The 19720-nt window shown below is 38.8% G+C and overlaps 1 protein-coding gene across 1 annotated transcript in view; it reads right to left on the reverse strand.

Annotated features, from left to right (window-relative positions):
- Nucleotides 1-1485: 1485 nt before the first annotated feature.
- Nucleotides 1486-19720, reverse strand: part of DGKK (diacylglycerol kinase kappa) — a 182524-nt gene continuing 164289 nt past the window's right edge. Inside the window, exons 20-29 of the mRNA XM_055121079.1 lie at nt 19384-19480; nt 17807-17914; nt 17060-17173; nt 16600-16734; nt 15088-15248; nt 14332-14467; nt 12902-12988; nt 8931-9041; nt 3362-3482; nt 1486-1613 (exon numbers count right to left, since the gene is read on the reverse strand). Coding sequence (XP_054977054.1) covers nt 1486-1613; nt 3362-3482; nt 8931-9041; nt 12902-12988; nt 14332-14467; nt 15088-15248; nt 16600-16734; nt 17060-17173; nt 17807-17914; nt 19384-19480 — 1198 coding nt within the window. The remainder of the gene's footprint in view (nt 1614-3361; nt 3483-8930; nt 9042-12901; nt 12989-14331; nt 14468-15087; nt 15249-16599; nt 16735-17059; nt 17174-17806; nt 17915-19383; nt 19481-19720) is intronic.

Consider the following 19720-nt stretch of genomic DNA (forward strand, 5'->3'; position numbering starts at 1 on the left):
TTGTGTTCTTTATAGTCATTTGGAATGTTCCTCTGTACTCAGGGAAAAGAACAAGATGAATAACTGAAAGTGATTTGGGAACTGATCCAAACACCTGTGCAGAAGGTGTGGGCCGATATGGAATTTTTAGGGTAGGGCCAAGGCAGTGACTTAGTTGTTAGGCAATCCTAACCTGAATATCTGAGACACAGAACTCAAAGCCTGGCTCTTCCATAATGACTCCTTGTTGGGAAAGAGCACAGCACATGTTAAGGGCAGTGGCTGATATAAAGTCTAGTACAAATGGAGCATTAGAGGCAGCGTGCCACTTAGCCCCATTTTCTAGGGCATTGGTATTTATATTCCCCTTTCTGTGGCCTGGCTCAGAATTTTAAGGGGTCATCAAAGTCAGCTGGACAATAGGTAGAATCCAGCCACTTTTAAGACACTGAAAATGCACCAAAAGATTAGAAGCTCCACCAGGAACTAGAACAATTAGTTGATATAGCTTGTGTACAAGCTGTTAGTTGATACAGTGCACACTGCGTGTGTGTATGTGTGTGTGTGTGTGTGTGTGTGTGTACAACAGGTAACAGGGTGGGTTTTGAGATCTGGGTGGAGAGGTATTCCTTGATTAGCACAATAAATTATAGTGTTACTTAGAGGCTAATTTGTCTTTTAAGTTATTAATATTTATGCATATATTATGTTCCTATACATAATCTATATATTGAAGCACAGTAGCAAAACATTTAAAAAATCCAGTGAGGATGTAATCACGCTGTGGAAACGTGTAGCCTAAGATCAAAGTAATGGATGGGTTGCCTGTCTGATTGCTATACTAGTGAGTTCCAGTGAATTGGCCCACCCAGCCACCAGAGAACTACCTGGACAAGTGTAAGACAAATATGCAAACATAGGAAAACATGAAAGTTTTGGAAAGAGAAAAAAAGAGTAGTCATCATGTCTACAATAAAATATCTCATGTGGTCTTTCTAGCAGGCAAGTGGAAAAGCCCCTAGGACCTTATTCTTATCTTTATAATCCAACTAGAAAAGTTGTAAAGTTTAAATTGCCATGGATTGGGGAAGAACCTGATTGTTCTCACTCTCATCCTCGTTTCCAAGAGTATGAGCTTTTTTTCATTCATTCCCTAGCATCATCAGTTCCACTGTCAGAGAAAAATATCCCAAGCTCCCTGAAGAGGTATTGAATATCCTTCAGTCCTTTATATATTCCAGGCCATTCATTTAGACCATAAGCCATTTAAAATACTTTTAGTTGCTCAAGATGTATACAGAAAAGAATAAATGAAAAACATAACTTGAAAAATGTAATCCTCTAAGAAAACCTAATAGAACCCAGGAAAAAAGTATTATGGTAAATAATTGGAAGGTTTTTTCTTGGTGATGCTCATGTTTGTTCTGAAATATAGTCTGTTCTGTATTGAGGTTTTCAGAATTAAGTAGAATTTTAAATGTACATTCTCATTCCAGCTATCAAGGTCTACAGTTGAGATGTTGATGTTGAAGGATCATCATATTTTGATTCATCATCATCAAACTCATCATAATCGTCATCATAATCGTCATCTTCATCATCATCATCATCATTTCTACGATGCCAGAGATTTCCTTCAGAGAGAAAAACAAGTATAGAAAAAATGAGGTTAGCACATTGTTACATGTGCAAAAGTATAAAACATAAAGAGAGCACAGTTTGCTAGAAGAAGTAGCCATTTGTTCCCAATTTTACCAACTATTGCTGAACTATCTGAGAAAACAAAATGACTCCATGTAAGGAAAACACAAATGGAATAACTATGGGAGCAGTTCTAAGAATGTTAGAACGTTGTTCATCCCTTTAGAGTCTTCAGGAATGCTCTCAGATAACATGGTTTCCCAACTGAAAAATTGTCAGACAATCGAACCAGTTGGAAAAACCTGGGCAAAAGCACAGAAGATTCTCTCTTGCCATCTGTGAAGACTCTTGGTTTCTCAAAAACAAAACGAACTGCCATCCTACATCCCTATTCCCCATGCCCACTATCACTGTATTTCATAATCTTTTAGGTATTTTTAAATTAAAAATTTTGGAAGGTATTGGCAGAATCTCCTGCCCCCGCGCCAGTCTGTCTTCACCGGGGCCCTCTCAGAGGGGTTTGGGTTGAGTCTCCCTCTCTGCCCCAAGCAGAGCCCCGGCAGCTGAAACCTCCAGAACCCAGCCACAGCCAAGCTCAAAACCACTCTCTACACACTCGAACAAACCTCACCCATGAAGGAACTGGCAGAGGAACCCAGGTATTCGGGACCCATGGCTGAGAACTCCAAGACTGCTCAGATCGGGACTGAGCCACCTCCACCCAGATCCCTGGTTTTCCAGTAGTTTGGCAGTCACACCCACAAACTGAGCCCCACCCCCCACACCAGCGCCATGTAATCTCATCAATGGCCAAGATCCAGAGACTATAAAACAAAGCTCCTGGAAAACAGCGATGCAGAATCTCACACAGCAGAGCCTGGCAAGCTACCCGTGGCATATTCGATAGTCAAAAACAGTAACGATAATGGGCTTCATTCTCCTAACTCTGAAGGGACGAATGGAGACATTATTGGTATCCACTCGAGCAAATCAATGAACAATGGGATGACAGTGACAGTGATACAGTAATTGGCAGAACTTACAACTCAATTATAAACATTTTCTTCCCCAATGAAATGCCAATTATGTCAGTAATCCAGTTCTGGAAAGATGGGTCAAACATTCAAATCAAGCAGAATATTTGTACTTTCAGGGACTGTCTAAAATAGGGAATAAATCCCGAACCTGTAGGTGCCTAATACTTACTCCCAACCAATCTCAAATAAAACTGTTTTCTGAGCAAAACCAAAGCTGTAGTTGCATTTGACTGTAAGAGAGGTCTAAGTGTAATATTTTTCTATTTATCAACCAAAGACAGGAATGGGCCAAGCAAAAAAATAACTTCTGAAAAACAGCCTTTTCTTCAGCTGTTTATCAGTGTATCTCAATTATTTTTGATTGACCCCATTTCCAATTCATTTTCTTCCTACAATTTGGGCCTATAGTTTAATGCTATGCTTATACCCCCATTTTCACCTGTAGCCCCCTTGAAATATTTAGAAACACTGGGTTATATCACAGAAACCCCACAGAGAGATTCTGCCTAGGTTTTCCTTGTCTGAGATACTGCTTGGAATTGTCTGATGTTGATTTCTGGGTGGCATCCATTGAATGATACCTCTTAGCCATTTCTAATCAGAGCTTTAGGTCCATGAGAGGTATTCAAATTTCTGGGAAAGTCTTCATGACACTTCCAACCCATTCCCCCCTACACAATGCCTGGATTGCAAGGAAAACTTACCAAGAAAACTCTGGATTCGTTTCCTTGATTTAGCCTTATCTTCCTTTTCTGGCTTCTTCCCAAATTTTGGAAATTTTATTTTCAATTTGAGATGTTTACTATGAAATTCTGAAGATTCTTCCTGGGAAACCACAGGAAATTGGTAAAATATTAGTTTACTAAAGATTCAGAAACAATTCAATGCAATCCTTTTAAGGGTACTCATGGAAGTTTTCAAAGAAATAGATCAAATACTTCTGAAATTCATCTGTAGCAACAACCCCCTGTCCTGAATACACAAAGCAATGCTTGAGAAAATGTATATGGGAGGCATCACTTTTCCCAACTTCAAACTGTACTACAAAGCAGTAGCAGTTAAAACAGCATGGTACTAGTATAAAGACAGACCTTCTGAACAATGCAGAAGAATTAAAAATCCAGAGAAAGACCCTCAAGTATAGGGTCAGTTTATTTTCAATAAAGGACCAAAAATAAGAAGTGTAGCAAAGAAAACCCTTCAACAAGTGATGGTGGGAAAATTGGTCATCCACATGCAAAAATTAACTTAGATCTCTTATTGATTCCATGCATAAAATCAAATTAAGATGGATTATATACATATTATATCAGACCTGAATCCATATGGAACATAGAAGAAGATGTAGGCAGATATCTCCATGATAATGAAACTAGAGGCATTTTTCAACTTGAAACACCACTGACCAAGCAAGTGGAAGCAAATGTAAACAAATGGGACTACATTAAATTAAAAATCTTCTGCACCTCAAAGAAATGAACACCAAAATACAAAGACAGTCCACAAGCTGAGAGAAATTATTTTCCCATCACTCATTCAATAAAGGGTCGATATCAAGATAGATAAAGAACCGATAGAACTTTACAAGAAAAAAATTTAATCCAACCTCATCAACAAATAGCAAGAAACGATGAACAAAAGCTGGGTGGTGGGTAAGAAACTGGAGACATTGGTAGAGGGAAGTGGATACTGGTAAAGAGACTGGGGTCCAAATATTTTAGGACTGCAACTCAATAATTAACTATCAATGTCACTGTCATCCCATTGCTCATCGATTTGCTTGAGCGGGCACCAGTAATGTCTCTCATTGTGAAACTTATTGTTACTTTTTTTGGCATATCCAATACACTACAGGTAGCTTGCCGGGCTCTCCAAGAGGGGCAAAGGAATTGAACACTGGTCAGCTGTGTGAAAGGCCCTACAGCTGTGCTATCGCTCCAGCCCCAATAATTAACAACTTTGTAAATTTGTTATAACACAGGTTGATATCACTTACACGTGGTATTTAGAATAACTGGATGATGGAATGCAATGTTTTAAACCAGGGTACCCAGATCAACCTTGACTCCATACTATAGGGAGGAAAATCAAAGAAATGGTTAGAGGGGTCGGGGAAAAGAGACAGAGGAGAAGCAATGGGTATGAGAAGGTCAGGGATTTAGGTACAATGGTGGTGTAAATGAATGATAAAGCCAAATATCTAAGCCACAGGTTCAACAACACTGAAATTAAGAGATCCAAACTTTAAGAACCAAACTTAGAATTGTGCCTATTCAGCAGGCAGGTTGGGAGGCAGGCAGTGGATATGGGAGGGAACCTGGGAATATTGGAAGGGGGAAGTTGACACTGGTGCTGGGATCAGTGCTACAATACTTACTGTATGTCTACAACTCAACTACGAATATCTTTGTAAATAAAGGTGCTTTAATTTAAAAATCAGAAACAACTATCAGTAGCCTGGCAAGGTAGTGAACAAGAAAAGGTACTTGTGTTTTTTTTGGGGGGAGCAGGGGCACACTGAGCGGTTTTCAGGGCTTACTGCTGGCTCTGGGCTCAGGGATTACTTCTGGAAAGCTTGAGAACATATGCAGTGATTGGGAGCAAATTCGGGTAGGCCATATGCAAGGCAAATGTCATACCTGCTTAGTTATCTCTCTGGAATACTATAAATGCCACTTGGAAAGTAGGCAGATCAGCTACAGATTTAGGTGTAAGAAACAACTCTTGTCTCATCTTCAAGGAGGCAACTAATTTTTGCTTATATCTTATTTTGTGCCACATGCCTTGGTAAACAATAAATGCTCTCAGATTTTGCTGCAAAATAACCTTGTAAGGTGACTGTTATTTGTAACTTAGATATGAGGAAGTAGAGGCTCAGATAGATTTAAAAAAATTGTGTGAGTACATGTGATGGTGGATTAAAGGAGGAGTAAGATGTGCCTCCGGGTGCCATTTAAGTGCATCAATGGCCGTGATCCAGAGACTCACAAATAAATCCAAAACCAAGCAGGTCACTGCAGAGATATCTCTGGACTCCAATTATTAAAAATTTTAGAATTTCAGGAGTGTGTGGCCCTGAAAGCAGCCCTGTGACATCTCATGCTATTCATAACAAGCAATACAAAATAAATTATCTAGCATCTGCCTGTGGAGTAGCTTGAGTGGTGGTAGGAAAATTCTAAATAATGGTGGTGGGAATGAATAATGGTGGTGGGATTGGTGTTTAATTGTTGAATGTAACCAATTATTATGAACAACTTTATAAAATAAAATTTAAAAAGAAATAAAAATGGTAAGATTGTCAGAGCAACCACTTGCTATATGAGTAAGTTTGTTTGAAACAGGAAAAAATTATCTTTTCCTTCAGACATAAGATTTGGTGAATTCCAACTCACTCCCTTGATTAATTAGGGAAGTACTTTCCTTATTGACCACCTCTTTCCTTATATACTGAGTGGGCTCCCTACACATAGCATTTAATATTGAATGTGAGCTCTCTGCTATACATTTCATGGACACTCTTTAGTTCCAGCTCAGACTCCCTGTTTTCTTTCTCCTCTTCAAGTGTGTTTGTTCTACAAGTGGTTATCAGTCTGATGTACTTTTGAGCTTAACTGTTGTTAGAGAGTTCTGCCAACACCTTCCAGGCAACTTGGGGATTCTCTTCCCTTCAAGATTATTTAAACCTCTGACCCCTTTCATTAGAAGGTATAAACCTGTCCTCCTCTGCCTGCCCTAACTTCTACTTATCCTCTTTCTTCTAGGTCATGTACATTCATTCCCAGAATTTTCTTTCAGAAGAAACATAAAGAGAGGGAGCAGATCTTCCCACTCAGTTAAAGTCTTGGAAAGCCTAGTGAATAACTGAGTCACATCCAGACTTTCCCAACATCCTGCATCTCCAGATGCAGATCCCAAAGTTCTCTGAATCTTCTGTAGCCTTAAAATGAGCAAGTTGGGTGTCAAGTAAATGAGTAATATCTTCCTGTGTTTTCCAATCTAGTCTGATTCTATTTAGAGAATAGAATCATTTATCTTTATGGAAATAGTTAGGATCAGAAAAGATATTATTCCCTAGGCCAAGAAGATTCACATGCTGAGACCTCAGAGTACAGACTGTCTCATATTTCTAAATACCCAGAGAGGGGCTTGGTGAGAGATAGTTGAATTAGTAATAATAGTAAGGTAGTGCTATAAGAGTTTGCTTCCTTTTCTGAATAAAAACATATTTTCCTTTTCTAGAGGATTATTGATTAAGAAGAACAAAGTACTCAGCAAAGGTTTATAAGAAAGCAATGAAATCTGTGTGTCCTTCCAGTGCTTATGGATCACATGATGCAAGGGATCGGATTCAGTGCCTTTGCATGTAAGGTATGTACTACATTACTTTGAGCTGGCTCATATGGCTATTCTTAAATGGTAGTCTGAATGCTGCTCTAGTCCATACATGCCTATCTGGCTCTCTTAAACACATACATTGGTGTATGGACCCAGAAATTAGTTATGATAAATAGGAAGACTAGGTGATTTCTTCAGGTTAAAACAAGCTTGTTCATGGGAAACTTTAAATAAGAATTCCATGATCATGTTAAGTGAAATGAGTCAGAAAGAGAGAGACAGACATAGAAAGATTGCAGTCATCTGTGGAATATAGAATAACAGAGTAGGAGACTAACACCCAAGAATAGTAGAAATAAGTACCAGGAGTACCAGGAGGTTGACTCCATGGCTTGGAAGCTGGCCTCACATTCTGGGGAGAGGAAAACTCAGATAGAGAAGGGAACACCAAGTAAAATGTAGTTGGAGGCCACGCAGAGGAAGGGTGATGTGTGCTGAATGTAGACTAGAGACTGAACACAATGGCCACTCAACACCTTTATAGCAAACAACAACACCTAATTAGAGAGAGAACAAAAGGGAATACCCTGCCACAGTGGCAGGGTGGGGTGGGGAGAGATGGGTTTGGCTGGGGTGGGAGGGATGCTGGCTTTATTTGTGGTGGAGAATGAGCACTCGTGAAGGGATGGGTTCTCGAACTCTGTATGAGGGAATCATGAGCACAAAAATGTATAAATCTATAACTGTACCCTCACTGTGACTCACTAATAAATAAATTTAAAAAAATAAGAATTCTATGAGACCACCACAAAGAGTATAATTTGCCTAATGATAGGTATAAATATATGGGTCATTTTATTTCTAAGATAGAAATTTTCTATCTTAATAAGGCCCCAAAGTAGAGAGAGTATGGGGAATATTGTCTGCCATGGAGGCAGGGGAAGTGTGGGAAATGGGGGGGGTATATTGGGGATATTGGTGGTGGGGAATGTGCACTGGTGGAGGGATGGGTGTTTGGTCATTGTATGATTATATTTCCCAAACAGAAAGCTTGTAACTATCTCACAGTGATTCAATAAAATTTAAAAAAGAAGGCAATCTGCATCCTTATTGCTATATTGTAGTCCCTGCTACCATGATTGAATTTCTTCTAACTATACATATACCAGGATGAAACACACAGAGAGTCTTATATCCAACCAGACATGAAAGAATAGAAAGCACCATGGAGAGGTATATTTGGAATAGTTAACCACCAATATGACTGAGGCACAAACAATATTTGGAAAAGATATGGGCCGTAAACAAGTATATGACCATAAAAATATGTACCAGGTGAAATTCAGCCATGGCCATAGGTACCACACAGGGATGGAGGACTGCAGCCAGAAACACAATGTAAGAACAAAAATCATCTGGCTTATTCTTTTCCAATAACCTCCTGCCACAGGGTGGTTTTTTCCTCTGGTGATTTTTATGTGGTGACCTAATTTTTCAATGTGATTTCTGCCATGTATTCTTCGCTTTTGTACTGGAGCGATAGCACAGCGTGTAGGGTGTTTGCCTTGCACTCAGCTGAACCAGGTTCGATTCCTCCGCCCCTCTCGGAGAGCTTGGCAAGCTGAGGAGAGTATCTTGTCCGCATGGCAGAGCCTGGCAAGCTACCCGTGGCATATTCGATATGCCAAAAACAGTAGCAAGTTTCACAACAGAGACGTTACTGGTGCCCGCTGGAGCAAATTGATAAACAATGGGACGACAGTGCTACAGTGCTACTCTTCACTTTTAAGAAGATGGTGGAAAGAGTCTACATAAACTACAGGCTGGAAGTCCTTACTGGACTTCCTCTACTACATCAGTCACTTGTTCATGCCCCCCTGTGGCATGGAGGAAGAATCCCTTTCCCCATTTTTTCTTCATTCCCACATCACACACCTCTGGGAAAAGAATAGGATTTATCCAGTCGATTTCAGAGAGTTTTTCAAACTCCTGATTCATGGCATCCAGTGTAGTTTTCAGCGTGGTCTCATTTTCAACATTTCTTAGCTGGTGAGGAGAGGAAAAAGAGTGAGTTTCTAATAGTTATCAGTCTCCCTTTATCGACTTTCCCAGCCACTCTCTCCCGAGTCTCTGTTAATGGTCATGACCACACAGTGTCAATTTGTATGTATCTCCTTTGGCGTTGGCTTCATTGAAGAATGTACCCTGTCTTTTTCTCTTTTCTTATTAGGGAGATAAAGGAAAGGACTATATGGTGACACTTTGCTTGGGTCTGAAGTTCAGCAGGCATAAAGGCTCTTTGACCAGTCCAAGTTAACATTGAGATTTTCCAGTACAGTGTAAGGTCCAGGAAAATAATTCTACCCTGGATTCTAAGTGTACCTCAAATAATATCGACAAACTTTCGAGCATATACTATATGTAGCACACCGTGCACAAATTATTTCATTCTACCTTCCCATAACTTTACAATATCTTACTGTTACTATTGGATAGTTTATATTACAAAACATTACAATACATTATGTACAATGCATTACAATATGACATATCTAATTCTATCTATGTGAGAACAAATTCAAAGATATTAGGCCAAGATCACATCTGGAAAGAATGCAGACATTTCACTCTATAGCCTACCTACTATACCTGTTGAGGATATGTGGAGTGGTTTGATGCTTAGAAGATCTTTATTACATACTTACTATGATTTACATGCTCCTTTGTGAAGCACAGAGATGACTAGAGTGAGAATGGCTCAAAATTTTCCTTCCTGGCAAAGAGAAACTTACTCTCCCATTTGTGCTTTATCCAAAGTATTCCCTTGTTTAGCCACAGAATGAGCTCTGTATAGTTTACAGGAGTCTTAAAATTTTTTCTGATGCCATTTCCAATGCAGGAAACCCACGTTCTAGATGAGGAACATAGGTAAAATAGTTTCTGTCCCAGCCAATAGAGATCTGGGAGAACATGTGCATGCTGAGATCTCCAGTTCTGACATGCTTTTTAGTCCTCACAATTTTACTCGTATCTCCTCCCTGACATGTATTATATATTTTCTTGTCTGGAAACTATGTGGCTTTTTCTGTACCTGGGACACTTGCTGCTTTGAACTTGGTTGGAGACTTTCCAACTGTTAGAAATAGTGGGGCAGATGAATGGGAGGGGGAGTGAATGGAAGGGGGAGGTTGCAACCAGTCAATGGGCTGAGGCAGAAACAAGTTAGTTCTGACAAATAGTATCTTGTGATTTTGCATTGCAATTAATTGGGACTGTACAGAATTGCCCAGATGAACATAATATGTAAGTGTGGCAGTAAGTAGGGGAAGGGTATAATGTAGAAATGGCTATCACTTCAAAGTAAACAAGGTAAGGGCAGGGAGTACTTATGGGCATACTTACAAGCAATGCTTTTGGGGGGGTTGGTATTCAAGCCCAAGACCACAGATAGGAAAGAAGAATTTGGAACCCTGAAAAGGGACTGCAAATTATAATCGTAGAGGAATAAAATTGTTTTTGAATGACTTTCTATTTGATATAAGGAGATTCAGGATCTAAGAAATAGTAGAAGGATAGGGAACCAGCCTTGTGTTAGTTTCCTGTCCTTCTGGATTCAGGGAACTCTTCTCTGATATGTGCATACTACATATTGACTGTCTTTTTTTTACATTATACAAAACACACATTATATAAACCTCTGTTGCTATTTAAGATGGAAAGTCTGTGTTGAGGCTCAGATGCCAGAACCTCTTGGCCTGATTACCTTAGCACTTTACCACCTGTGCAGTATATGAATTAAATGTGCAAATGAAAAGAAGGAAGTGGATAAACTCACAATATCGACTCAGAAGCCCTTCTTAAAATAAACCTTAATTTGAAAGTCAGGTACAGCACCTGCCTTAGAGCCTCTGCAGACAGCCCAAAAGAGGGGTTATCATGATCAGTTGACCTATCAGATCATATTCACCAAGTGTTCTTCTGGGATTTGTATTCAGAAATAATCATAAGTTTAAAAATTTATTCTTAAACTATTCATAAGTTTAAAAACTTATCCTTGGTCATTTTCCCTTGAAGGCTAAGAAAATTTACCACTTATCAAGCTGTTCCTATATGGCAGGCATATCTAGGCATCTAAAAGACAATTGCTTAATCTTCACAACAATCCAGAGACCTTAAAATTATGCTCCTTATTTTAATTTTTTTTAATTTATTTTCATAAAGTTGCTCACAATGATGGATAACGTTCAATATTTTGACACCAGTCCCATCACTATTACACCTTCCTACCAGCAGCATTATTTTGACTTTTCCTGATACCACTCAAACCTGCCGAAAAGGCAGACGCTAGATAATTTATTTTGTATTGCTTGTTGTGAATACGCTTCTTATTTTATAGACAGGAAAATTGTGACCCACAGAGGTAAAATTTCTTCATACACTTAGTATTGTATATTGACTTGTGTACTTTCACCAAAAGATATTTTTTTTTCTTTTTGGGTCACACCCGGCGATGCTCAGGGGTTACTCCTGGCTTTGCACTCAGGAATTACTCCTGGCGGTGCTTGGGGGACCATATGGGATGCCGGGGATCGAACCCGGGTCGGCCGTGTGCAAGGCAAACGCCCTACCCGCTGTGCTATCGCTCCGGCCCCCCCAACCAAAAGATATTTTGAAATCCTAACCCCCATACTTCATAATGTGACCTGTTTGGAAATATTGTCATTGCAGAATTGTGAAGATGAGGCCATTACTGGAGTAAGGTAGGTCCATGATCCAGTACAACTAGTATCTTTTAAAAATATAGCCATGTTAAAAGTAATTCCTGAACTTGGTAGAAACTACAGTGGTTACCAGAAAGAAAGAGGAGGAGGGCTGGGAGGAATGGGCAGAGGACTCTTTTTGGTGATAGATTGGCTCTGAGACCTTGATAGTAGTTGTGATGAGTTCTGCATACATATGTAGAGGTTAAATTATACATCTTAAATTATATGTTGTTATAAAATAATGATAAATTATTAAGGAAGAAAAATAAAATATGGTCATATGATGACAGAAAGACACAGGGTTGGAGTAATGAATACTCCTACAAGTCAAGTAATTCCATAACACCATCAGTAAGTCAGCAAAAACTAGAAAGAGGCAAGAAAGATATTCCTTACAGGTTTTAGTGGGAATATGGCTCTGCTGACACCTTGATTTTGGCATTTAGTGTTCAGATTATTGAGACAATAAATATCTCTTGTGTTTTGTTGTTTGTTTTGGAGCATACTTAGTGGTGCTTAGGGTTCATACCTGGCTGTGTGCTCAGGAAACCATATGTGATGTTGGGGATTGAATCCAGACTGGCCACATGTAAGATAAAAACCTTACACACTATACTATCTCTTTAGCCCCATAGTTGTAATTTGAAGTCACTGGGGTTTTAGTACTTTATTACATCAGGCTTAGGAAACAAATACTGCTAGTGAGTGACAAATTTAGGATTTAATTACAGAGTTCCTCAACCTTCCTTACTATTTCATAAATTGCCTTTCCACATGATGAAATGTGTGTGAAAACTTGGGACATAAGGAGTAGCCTCCAAAAAGCTTAGTATTTTTCACGGAAGCAGTAATAGGCATGAGAATATTCTACTTTAGGTGAACCTAGTCTGGTCCCAGAAGTTATTTGTCAAAGGAGAGGATTAAATTTTCTTTCATGGATATGGTTGTCCTTGTGGATTAGCATAACCTATGAAATATTATAATCAGTGACAATGTTGGGTGAAGATGACACATCAGGGCCTCCATGTGAGCATCTTGTCAAAATACTTCCACATATTTCCAAAGTCCAAGAAACAAACACGATCCTTACTATCTTCAGATATGATCCTCTATCCGCCCCTTGTTCCAAAGCCCTTCACTCACCAAGTTTTCATCCAGGAAAGTTTTGGTGTCATCATAGAGCCCTTTCAAACTAAGGGTAACGTCTATGGCATCACTTCTGCTTATAGTCTGAGAGGATAAAAAAGGAAAGAAAGGAAGGGAATGTACAAAGAGTTGTTAGCAAACATATTGTTGGCTGCTACATGGGAAGATAGGAGCAGGGGAATAAGATGCAGCTGTGGGTGAAAAAGCAATTTTCAAAATATAGCACAACAGGTACTGCATGGGCACCAACCAATCAGAATTGATACCAGATGTCAACTATTCATACAGTTGAACTTGTGTGTCCAATGGAGTGGAACAATTCAACTTGGCATTTGTCATCACCAGCTATTGGTATAGGGAAATAAGAAATAATCAAACCAGAGAGAAAATTTTAGACCACTTGTTGCCACTAGGATAAAAATCACCTTTCCCAGTAAGATAGAGTTAAGCCCATTCATATTTCTTCTTGACCTTCTGATTTTGAGCTCTAGGTTCTCCTTCAACTAGGATCTGACCCTGAAAGAATAGTTGACCCATATTTTAGGAGGCATTGGCACTATAAGTGGCCCTTTATTCTGGGGGTGGGGTGAGGTGCTCTTCTTAAGTAGTACAAAAGGGCCTGAGACTACAGTGCTGTTTCATTCCCTCAGTGTCAAGAATCACCAGGGTCATCGACGTAGAGTTTGGGGGTCCCTAGGGTCACACCCAGCCTTACTGCTGGGGTGGAGGTGGACAATATTCCCCTCATATCATTTGCCCACCACTAAAGTTGTTTCCAACCACATCATTTAAATCTTCTAGCAAAGAGGTGCTGGAGCAATAGCACAGTGGGTAGGGCATTTGCCTTGCACGCGGCTGACCTGGGTTCTATTCCCAGAGTCCCATATGGTCCCCTGAGCACCGCCAGGAGTGTTTTCTGAGTGCAGATCCAGGAGTAACCCCTGTGTATCGCTGGGTGTGACCCAAAAAGCAAAAAAAAATCTCCTAGCAAGAGACATTTGATACTATAATTAACATTAAGTATCTTCATTAAGACATATCCCTCAAGAGAAAACCCAAGGAAGCTCGAAGCTCTGGTTCAAAGGACAAGTCAAGTTATTTGGGATCCACCTAGGATGAGGAAGGGACAGGCAAAGTTTCTCTTTACTCATTGGCAATTTCTCTCCTGAGCCCAATATAGTAAATTATTTTCATGGGAAAGGCAGTTCTTAGGTTTATAATATGCTGAGGGATTTTCCCATTAGCCACCCTGGATATATAAAAAATCAATAAATGCATGCCTCCCCCTCCATCTCATTATATCCATCCATTTATTACTCTATTATTTGCCCAGTGTCTCAATACAGCCACTGGCTTCCTTTCATTCTCTTTCCTCCTTTTTCTTATTTGTGAATGGATTTCACTCCTTTCCTTCATCTTCCTCTTACCTCAATGGGAGTGCAGGAAGCTGCACCAAACTCATTGTGTTGGCTATAAAATATCTCATTCATGATCTTAGCACTGGCATTCACAGAATCCATGAGAACATACACATACTGGTGGACTTTGTTCAGGTCAGTAAGTCTGTAATAAAGCAAGAAAAGAGTGAGTCTGGAATTTTGAAGGATGTTTGGCCTAGTATGGTGGTGAGGGTTGAGATAAGGGAAAATTATCCTTATAATTGAATCTATAACTTATAATTTATAATTAAGTTATAATTATAAATTTACCCCAAAACAATTTATAATTTATATTTAAATTTTATGTTTCATATTATAAATTTATAATTTGTAAATTAATAATTTATAATAAAATTATAATTTTAAATTTATTAAATTTATAAATTTATGATTTACCCAAAAATCCCGGGTAACTAAATTGAACTTGTTACTCCTTCTTGTTCTTTCTATTCATCTCTAGGTATGTTATGTCTATGTTAGACTTTTTCTACTTTTATCTAGGTGTCACCTTTGTCTGTCTAGATATTAGGTCCTTCAGGAGAGTGGGAAGCCAGAATAGAAGTTAACTCCAGGAACTTTAAGGAACTCATGGTATGTAAAGGAAACTCTCTCAATTCTGTTGTTCATTGGACAGCAGGAGATTAAAGTTCACCTCTAGGCCTAACAGTCAGGTTCTTCAGTAGCCATTAGACATAAATTAACCTATTATCTCTACCCATCCTATATCTGAGTTAGTTGATTTACCTGCTGATGAGGTTTTCTGATAGCTGAACTAAGCGCTGTATTTGTGCATACTCCTCATCTGAAAGGCTGTTTTGAAATTCTTGTAAATCCAATTGGGGTTGAGTGGCAGTTTGAATTTCAGCATGCTTGCACTCCCACTTTTGCATTGAGTTCTCGAAGTCCTGGAAATTAAGAAAGTGACTGATCATCTTGTGAGTAGTATAGCCATATAACCAAAACAGACTCAACAACGCTGAAAACATGAGATCTAAGCTTCAACCACTGGAACTTTGTAATGTGCCTGTCAAGTTGAGAGGTGGGGGATGGGGTAGGGGCTGGAAGTGGAGATGGAACATGGGACTACTGGTGGAGGAAAGTTGACATTGGTGGTGGGATTGATGTTGAAACATTATATGCCTAAAACTATCAATAACTTCAAAAATCACAGTTCTTTAAATACATTAAAACTTTAAAAAAGTGACATATCCTAATGATTGCTGTAACTACAAGACTGTGAAACAGATATATCTGAGTCTTATATTTATGGGTATAGTAGGTAAATAGTAAAGAAGACACCATCCATTCAGCCACTCCACCTAAAAATGTAAATCATTTTATTCAATGTTGCTTCAACACTTGAAACTTTTTGTTGTTGCTACTATGATGACTCTTAGGAACCAGGCTTAAATCAGACAGGTGTCTGTCTTCCAGAATCACTTATATAGGGCATCACAATTGGTAAAACAGTTCAAAATCTTCTTTGACAATGCAAAGCAATATATTTTGATTATTTAGAGCCAGATATACTTTCATTTTGAATTCTACTTCTGTCATTTACAATTGTGTGACTTTTAACAATTACTTAGCCTCTCTGGGTCACATTTTGTGTACTTTAAAGTAGTAATAAGTTTATCCAGCTTATAGGATAATTAGGAGGACATATTTGAGATCATATATGTAAAGTGACCAGCACACAGGAGACATTTGTAAATTGTAATTCCCATGCTCTCTCTATGGGATCAATTAAAGGTAAGAATGGAAGAGATACTCCAAACACTGAGTGTTGAATTTCTAGCTTTGATGAGTTAGTGGAAATAATATTTGTGCATGTAATATTTAAGAAAGTTTAAAAATCCCTATATGTAGTAAAGAATTTCTTGTTGAAGGATATTTTTCATAAATACCTGAGGCTTTTAGATCTCTGTTTGGTGGGAATATCTTGTCCAAAACTACAGGAAGAAGCTACTTAGCTCACTCTATTAGATACTTATTTACAAATGTAAGTATATATCATAATGTATCAGGGAGTTTATTTATAAATTCAAGTCTCTGGAAATGACATCTTCCTGTCTGTTTTAGGAAATACGTTGTAAGACTCAGGAATGTGCATTTTTAACAAATACTCCTCAATGGCTGTGATGTAAGTGATAAGTAAACCTTATTTTGAGGATTTTACTTGGCTAGAAAGTATTCTTAAACAATTGAAAACTGTGGGTGATCAGTGAAAACCCATATGAGTATTTCCCTTCTTACCCGATCTCTTGTCAACATCTGGGCAGTATTCTTGTAGCTAATCTTGATAAGACCTGGCATCTGAACCCAGGCCTCCCCATCCACCTGCACTGGAATACCTTCGTCACCATCAATAGTTATCAACACCTCACGGCACTGCCAGAGAAGAGAAAGGAGAAAATGAGGGAGAAAAATGAGTTTACTAAAATAGACAATTTTGACAATTTCCAGTCATGGCTTTAATATGTATCTGAAGCAGGACTGGCAATTATGTGATTCAGATTGTTCCATAGAGGACTTATTTCCTTTGGGATTTTACTGCCCCTGTCCCTAACTTTAATAATCACCTTGATGCCCATCTGATAACTTGCTCTTGCCACCATTGATGTAACTCTTATACCCAGTTAATTTATGGTACTACCTCACATCTTGAGTTATATCTGCTCACTACCCTTCTGATCCCTTGCCAGTCCCAACCTACCTGTGCGATGCGATGATGGTGCAGATTGATAATACGGGACAGTGCCATCTGCATGGAGCCAAATATTGCCACTACCTCCAGCTTCCCATCATCTATGGCAGGAGCTTCATATTCCTGAGTAGGAAGAAATGTGTCACATCTGCCTCTCTTGAGAAACCGCACCTTACCTATCATAAGTTGGTATGCTTTGGAAAGCTACTAGTGAGAATTTTTCAGTTCACAAAGAGTGGGGAAAACTACATATTAAATGTGGGAAAATGAAGCTAATTTGGAAGAAAGGAATCAGGATCACACCTCTTAATCCCTTTGAGATCCAAAATTTTAGCTGGTTCTATACCTTTCCAGTCTTACATAATTCTCCAAAGTCAGTCCCATTGGTCTCATACCCATATGAGACCATAGTTGGCTTCATAGTTGTAGGAGCTACAAGGAAAAAATCATGAACAATTTCCCAGCTTTTACTGATAGGTCTCCAGATAAGAGATCATGGTGTGGGTAAACTTTCAAGGTTATGTTACAGCTTGAAATATAGGAAATTCAAAGCCCAATCAATACCTAATAACTTATCTAATCCTAAAATCTGGGATGATTATCTTAAAGAGTTGTTACAGCTGTTGAGAAGGTATCCAGATCACCACCCTTTCTCCTATTGCCCACTTCCAATTTCAGTCAGTTCATCTATCCTTCCTGAAATATTTCAAAGGCAATATTGCCTTTTCCCATCCTTTTCTCTCATTCCATACTTACTGTGGTAGCTGTGCTGCTTCCCCAGAAGTTGACACCTCCAGCATAGCTGGTAATGTTGAGCACTACAATGCCTTGAAGGTTTGGCAAGTAGATGACTTCTCCGTCACACTGAAAGAAACAAATAGTTTTCATTGGCTAACTCTTTACTCACCAGTTGGAATGTACTTTTACTAAAATGTTAGAATTCTGTCTTTTCTTCGGTTATCACTATATTATCCATAAAATAGAAATTTCTCTTCATGCTTTCCTTCCATGAGCTATGAGTGAGCATCATAAAGCTAGGGGAAAGTTTATTCATGAGGCCATAAAATTTTCTTTGTCTACTCCTAAGAAGGACTTTATATATATATATATTTTATTTTTTAATGAAACACCATGAGATAGACTTACACACTTTCATGATTACATTTCAGTCATACAATGGTCAAGTACCCATCCCTCCACCAGTGCCCATTCTCCACCACCAATGTTCCCAGTATCCCTGCCACTACCCTCACCCCATCCCCTCTTCTGCCTCTGTGGCAAGCACATTACCTTTTACTCTTTCTCTCTCTCCTTTTGGGTGATATGGTTTGCAATACAGGCAGTAAGTGGCCATCATGTTCACCTATAGTCTAATTTCAACACACATCTCTCATCCAAAGCAAGCCCTCCAAGCATCCTTTGCTTGACAGTCCCTTCTCTATCTCAGATGCCTTTTCCCCCAGCATGTGAGGCCAGCTTCCAAGCCGTAGAGGAATACTCCTGGCCCTTATCTCTACTATCCTTGGGTGTTAATCTCCCATTATGTTACTTTATGTTCCACAAATGAGTGTAGTCATTCTATGTCTGTCCCTCTCTGACTCATTTCATTTAACATGATACTCTCCATGTTGATCCACTTATATGCAAATTTTATGACTTCATCTTTTCTAACAGCTTCATAGTATTCCATTGTATAGATGTACTAGAGTTTCTTTAACCAGTCATCTGTTCTCGGACACTACAGCCGAAGACAGAATCAGTGAGCTTGAAAATGAGCTGGGACTATTATCTTTTATATATATACATATTTTATTAATTTATTATTTTATTGAATCACCATGTGGAAAGTTACAAAGCTTTCAGGTTTAAGTCTCAGTTATACAACGCTCGAACACCCATCCCTTTACCAGTGCACATATTCCACCACCAAGAATCACAGTATACCTCCACCCCTCCACCCCACCTCCCCACCCCGCATGTGTAACTGGTAAATTTCACTTTACTTTCATTTTACTTTGATTACACTCAATATTTCAACAAAAAACTCACTATTATTGATTTTGAGTTTCTCCCCCCCCTAAAGTCGACCTGCTGAAAAGAAAGCATTTGATCATTTGTTTTCCATTGCTGAGAATGAAGAAATATGAGGTTGAGAGGCCACACTAGCAGCTGCACAGTTTTGGATTTCTGTATTTTAATATTTTAGTAACTAAGTCCAGAGAAATATCTGCCAGAAATTGCAACATTTTAAGCTTGTACCTCTCAGCTACTTTATATTCCACATATGAGTGCAATCTTTCTATGTCTGTGGGACTATTATCTTTTATACTAACCTCCAGGTGCACTCGTTCTTCTAGTTTCCTGTAAGAACGCTGGAAAATTTCCTTGCTTCCCAGTAGCCCATACCACATCTTGTTCTTGAGGCGGTTACTTCAGGAAGTAATTGTAAAGAAAAGTGGTTAGAAACACTTAAAGGAAAATGTATAAGGGATAATAAGAGAGACACCATCATATTCCTCAAGTGCTTTATTATAGAGAGGAGTCATTGGATGATAACTGGGCACAAGAAGGAATGTTAATATGTAACTGCTATTCCCTGAAAACACCTGCTGAAACAGGTTCCTGAATCACCATTAAAGTCTAAGCATCATGTTGGTTGTGTTGGTTGGT

The sequence above is a fragment of the Sorex araneus genome, chromosome X, assembly GCF_027595985.1.
Source record: "Sorex araneus isolate mSorAra2 chromosome X, mSorAra2.pri, whole genome shotgun sequence".
In the NCBI taxonomy this organism is placed as follows: Eukaryota; Metazoa; Chordata; class Mammalia; order Eulipotyphla; family Soricidae; genus Sorex; species Sorex araneus.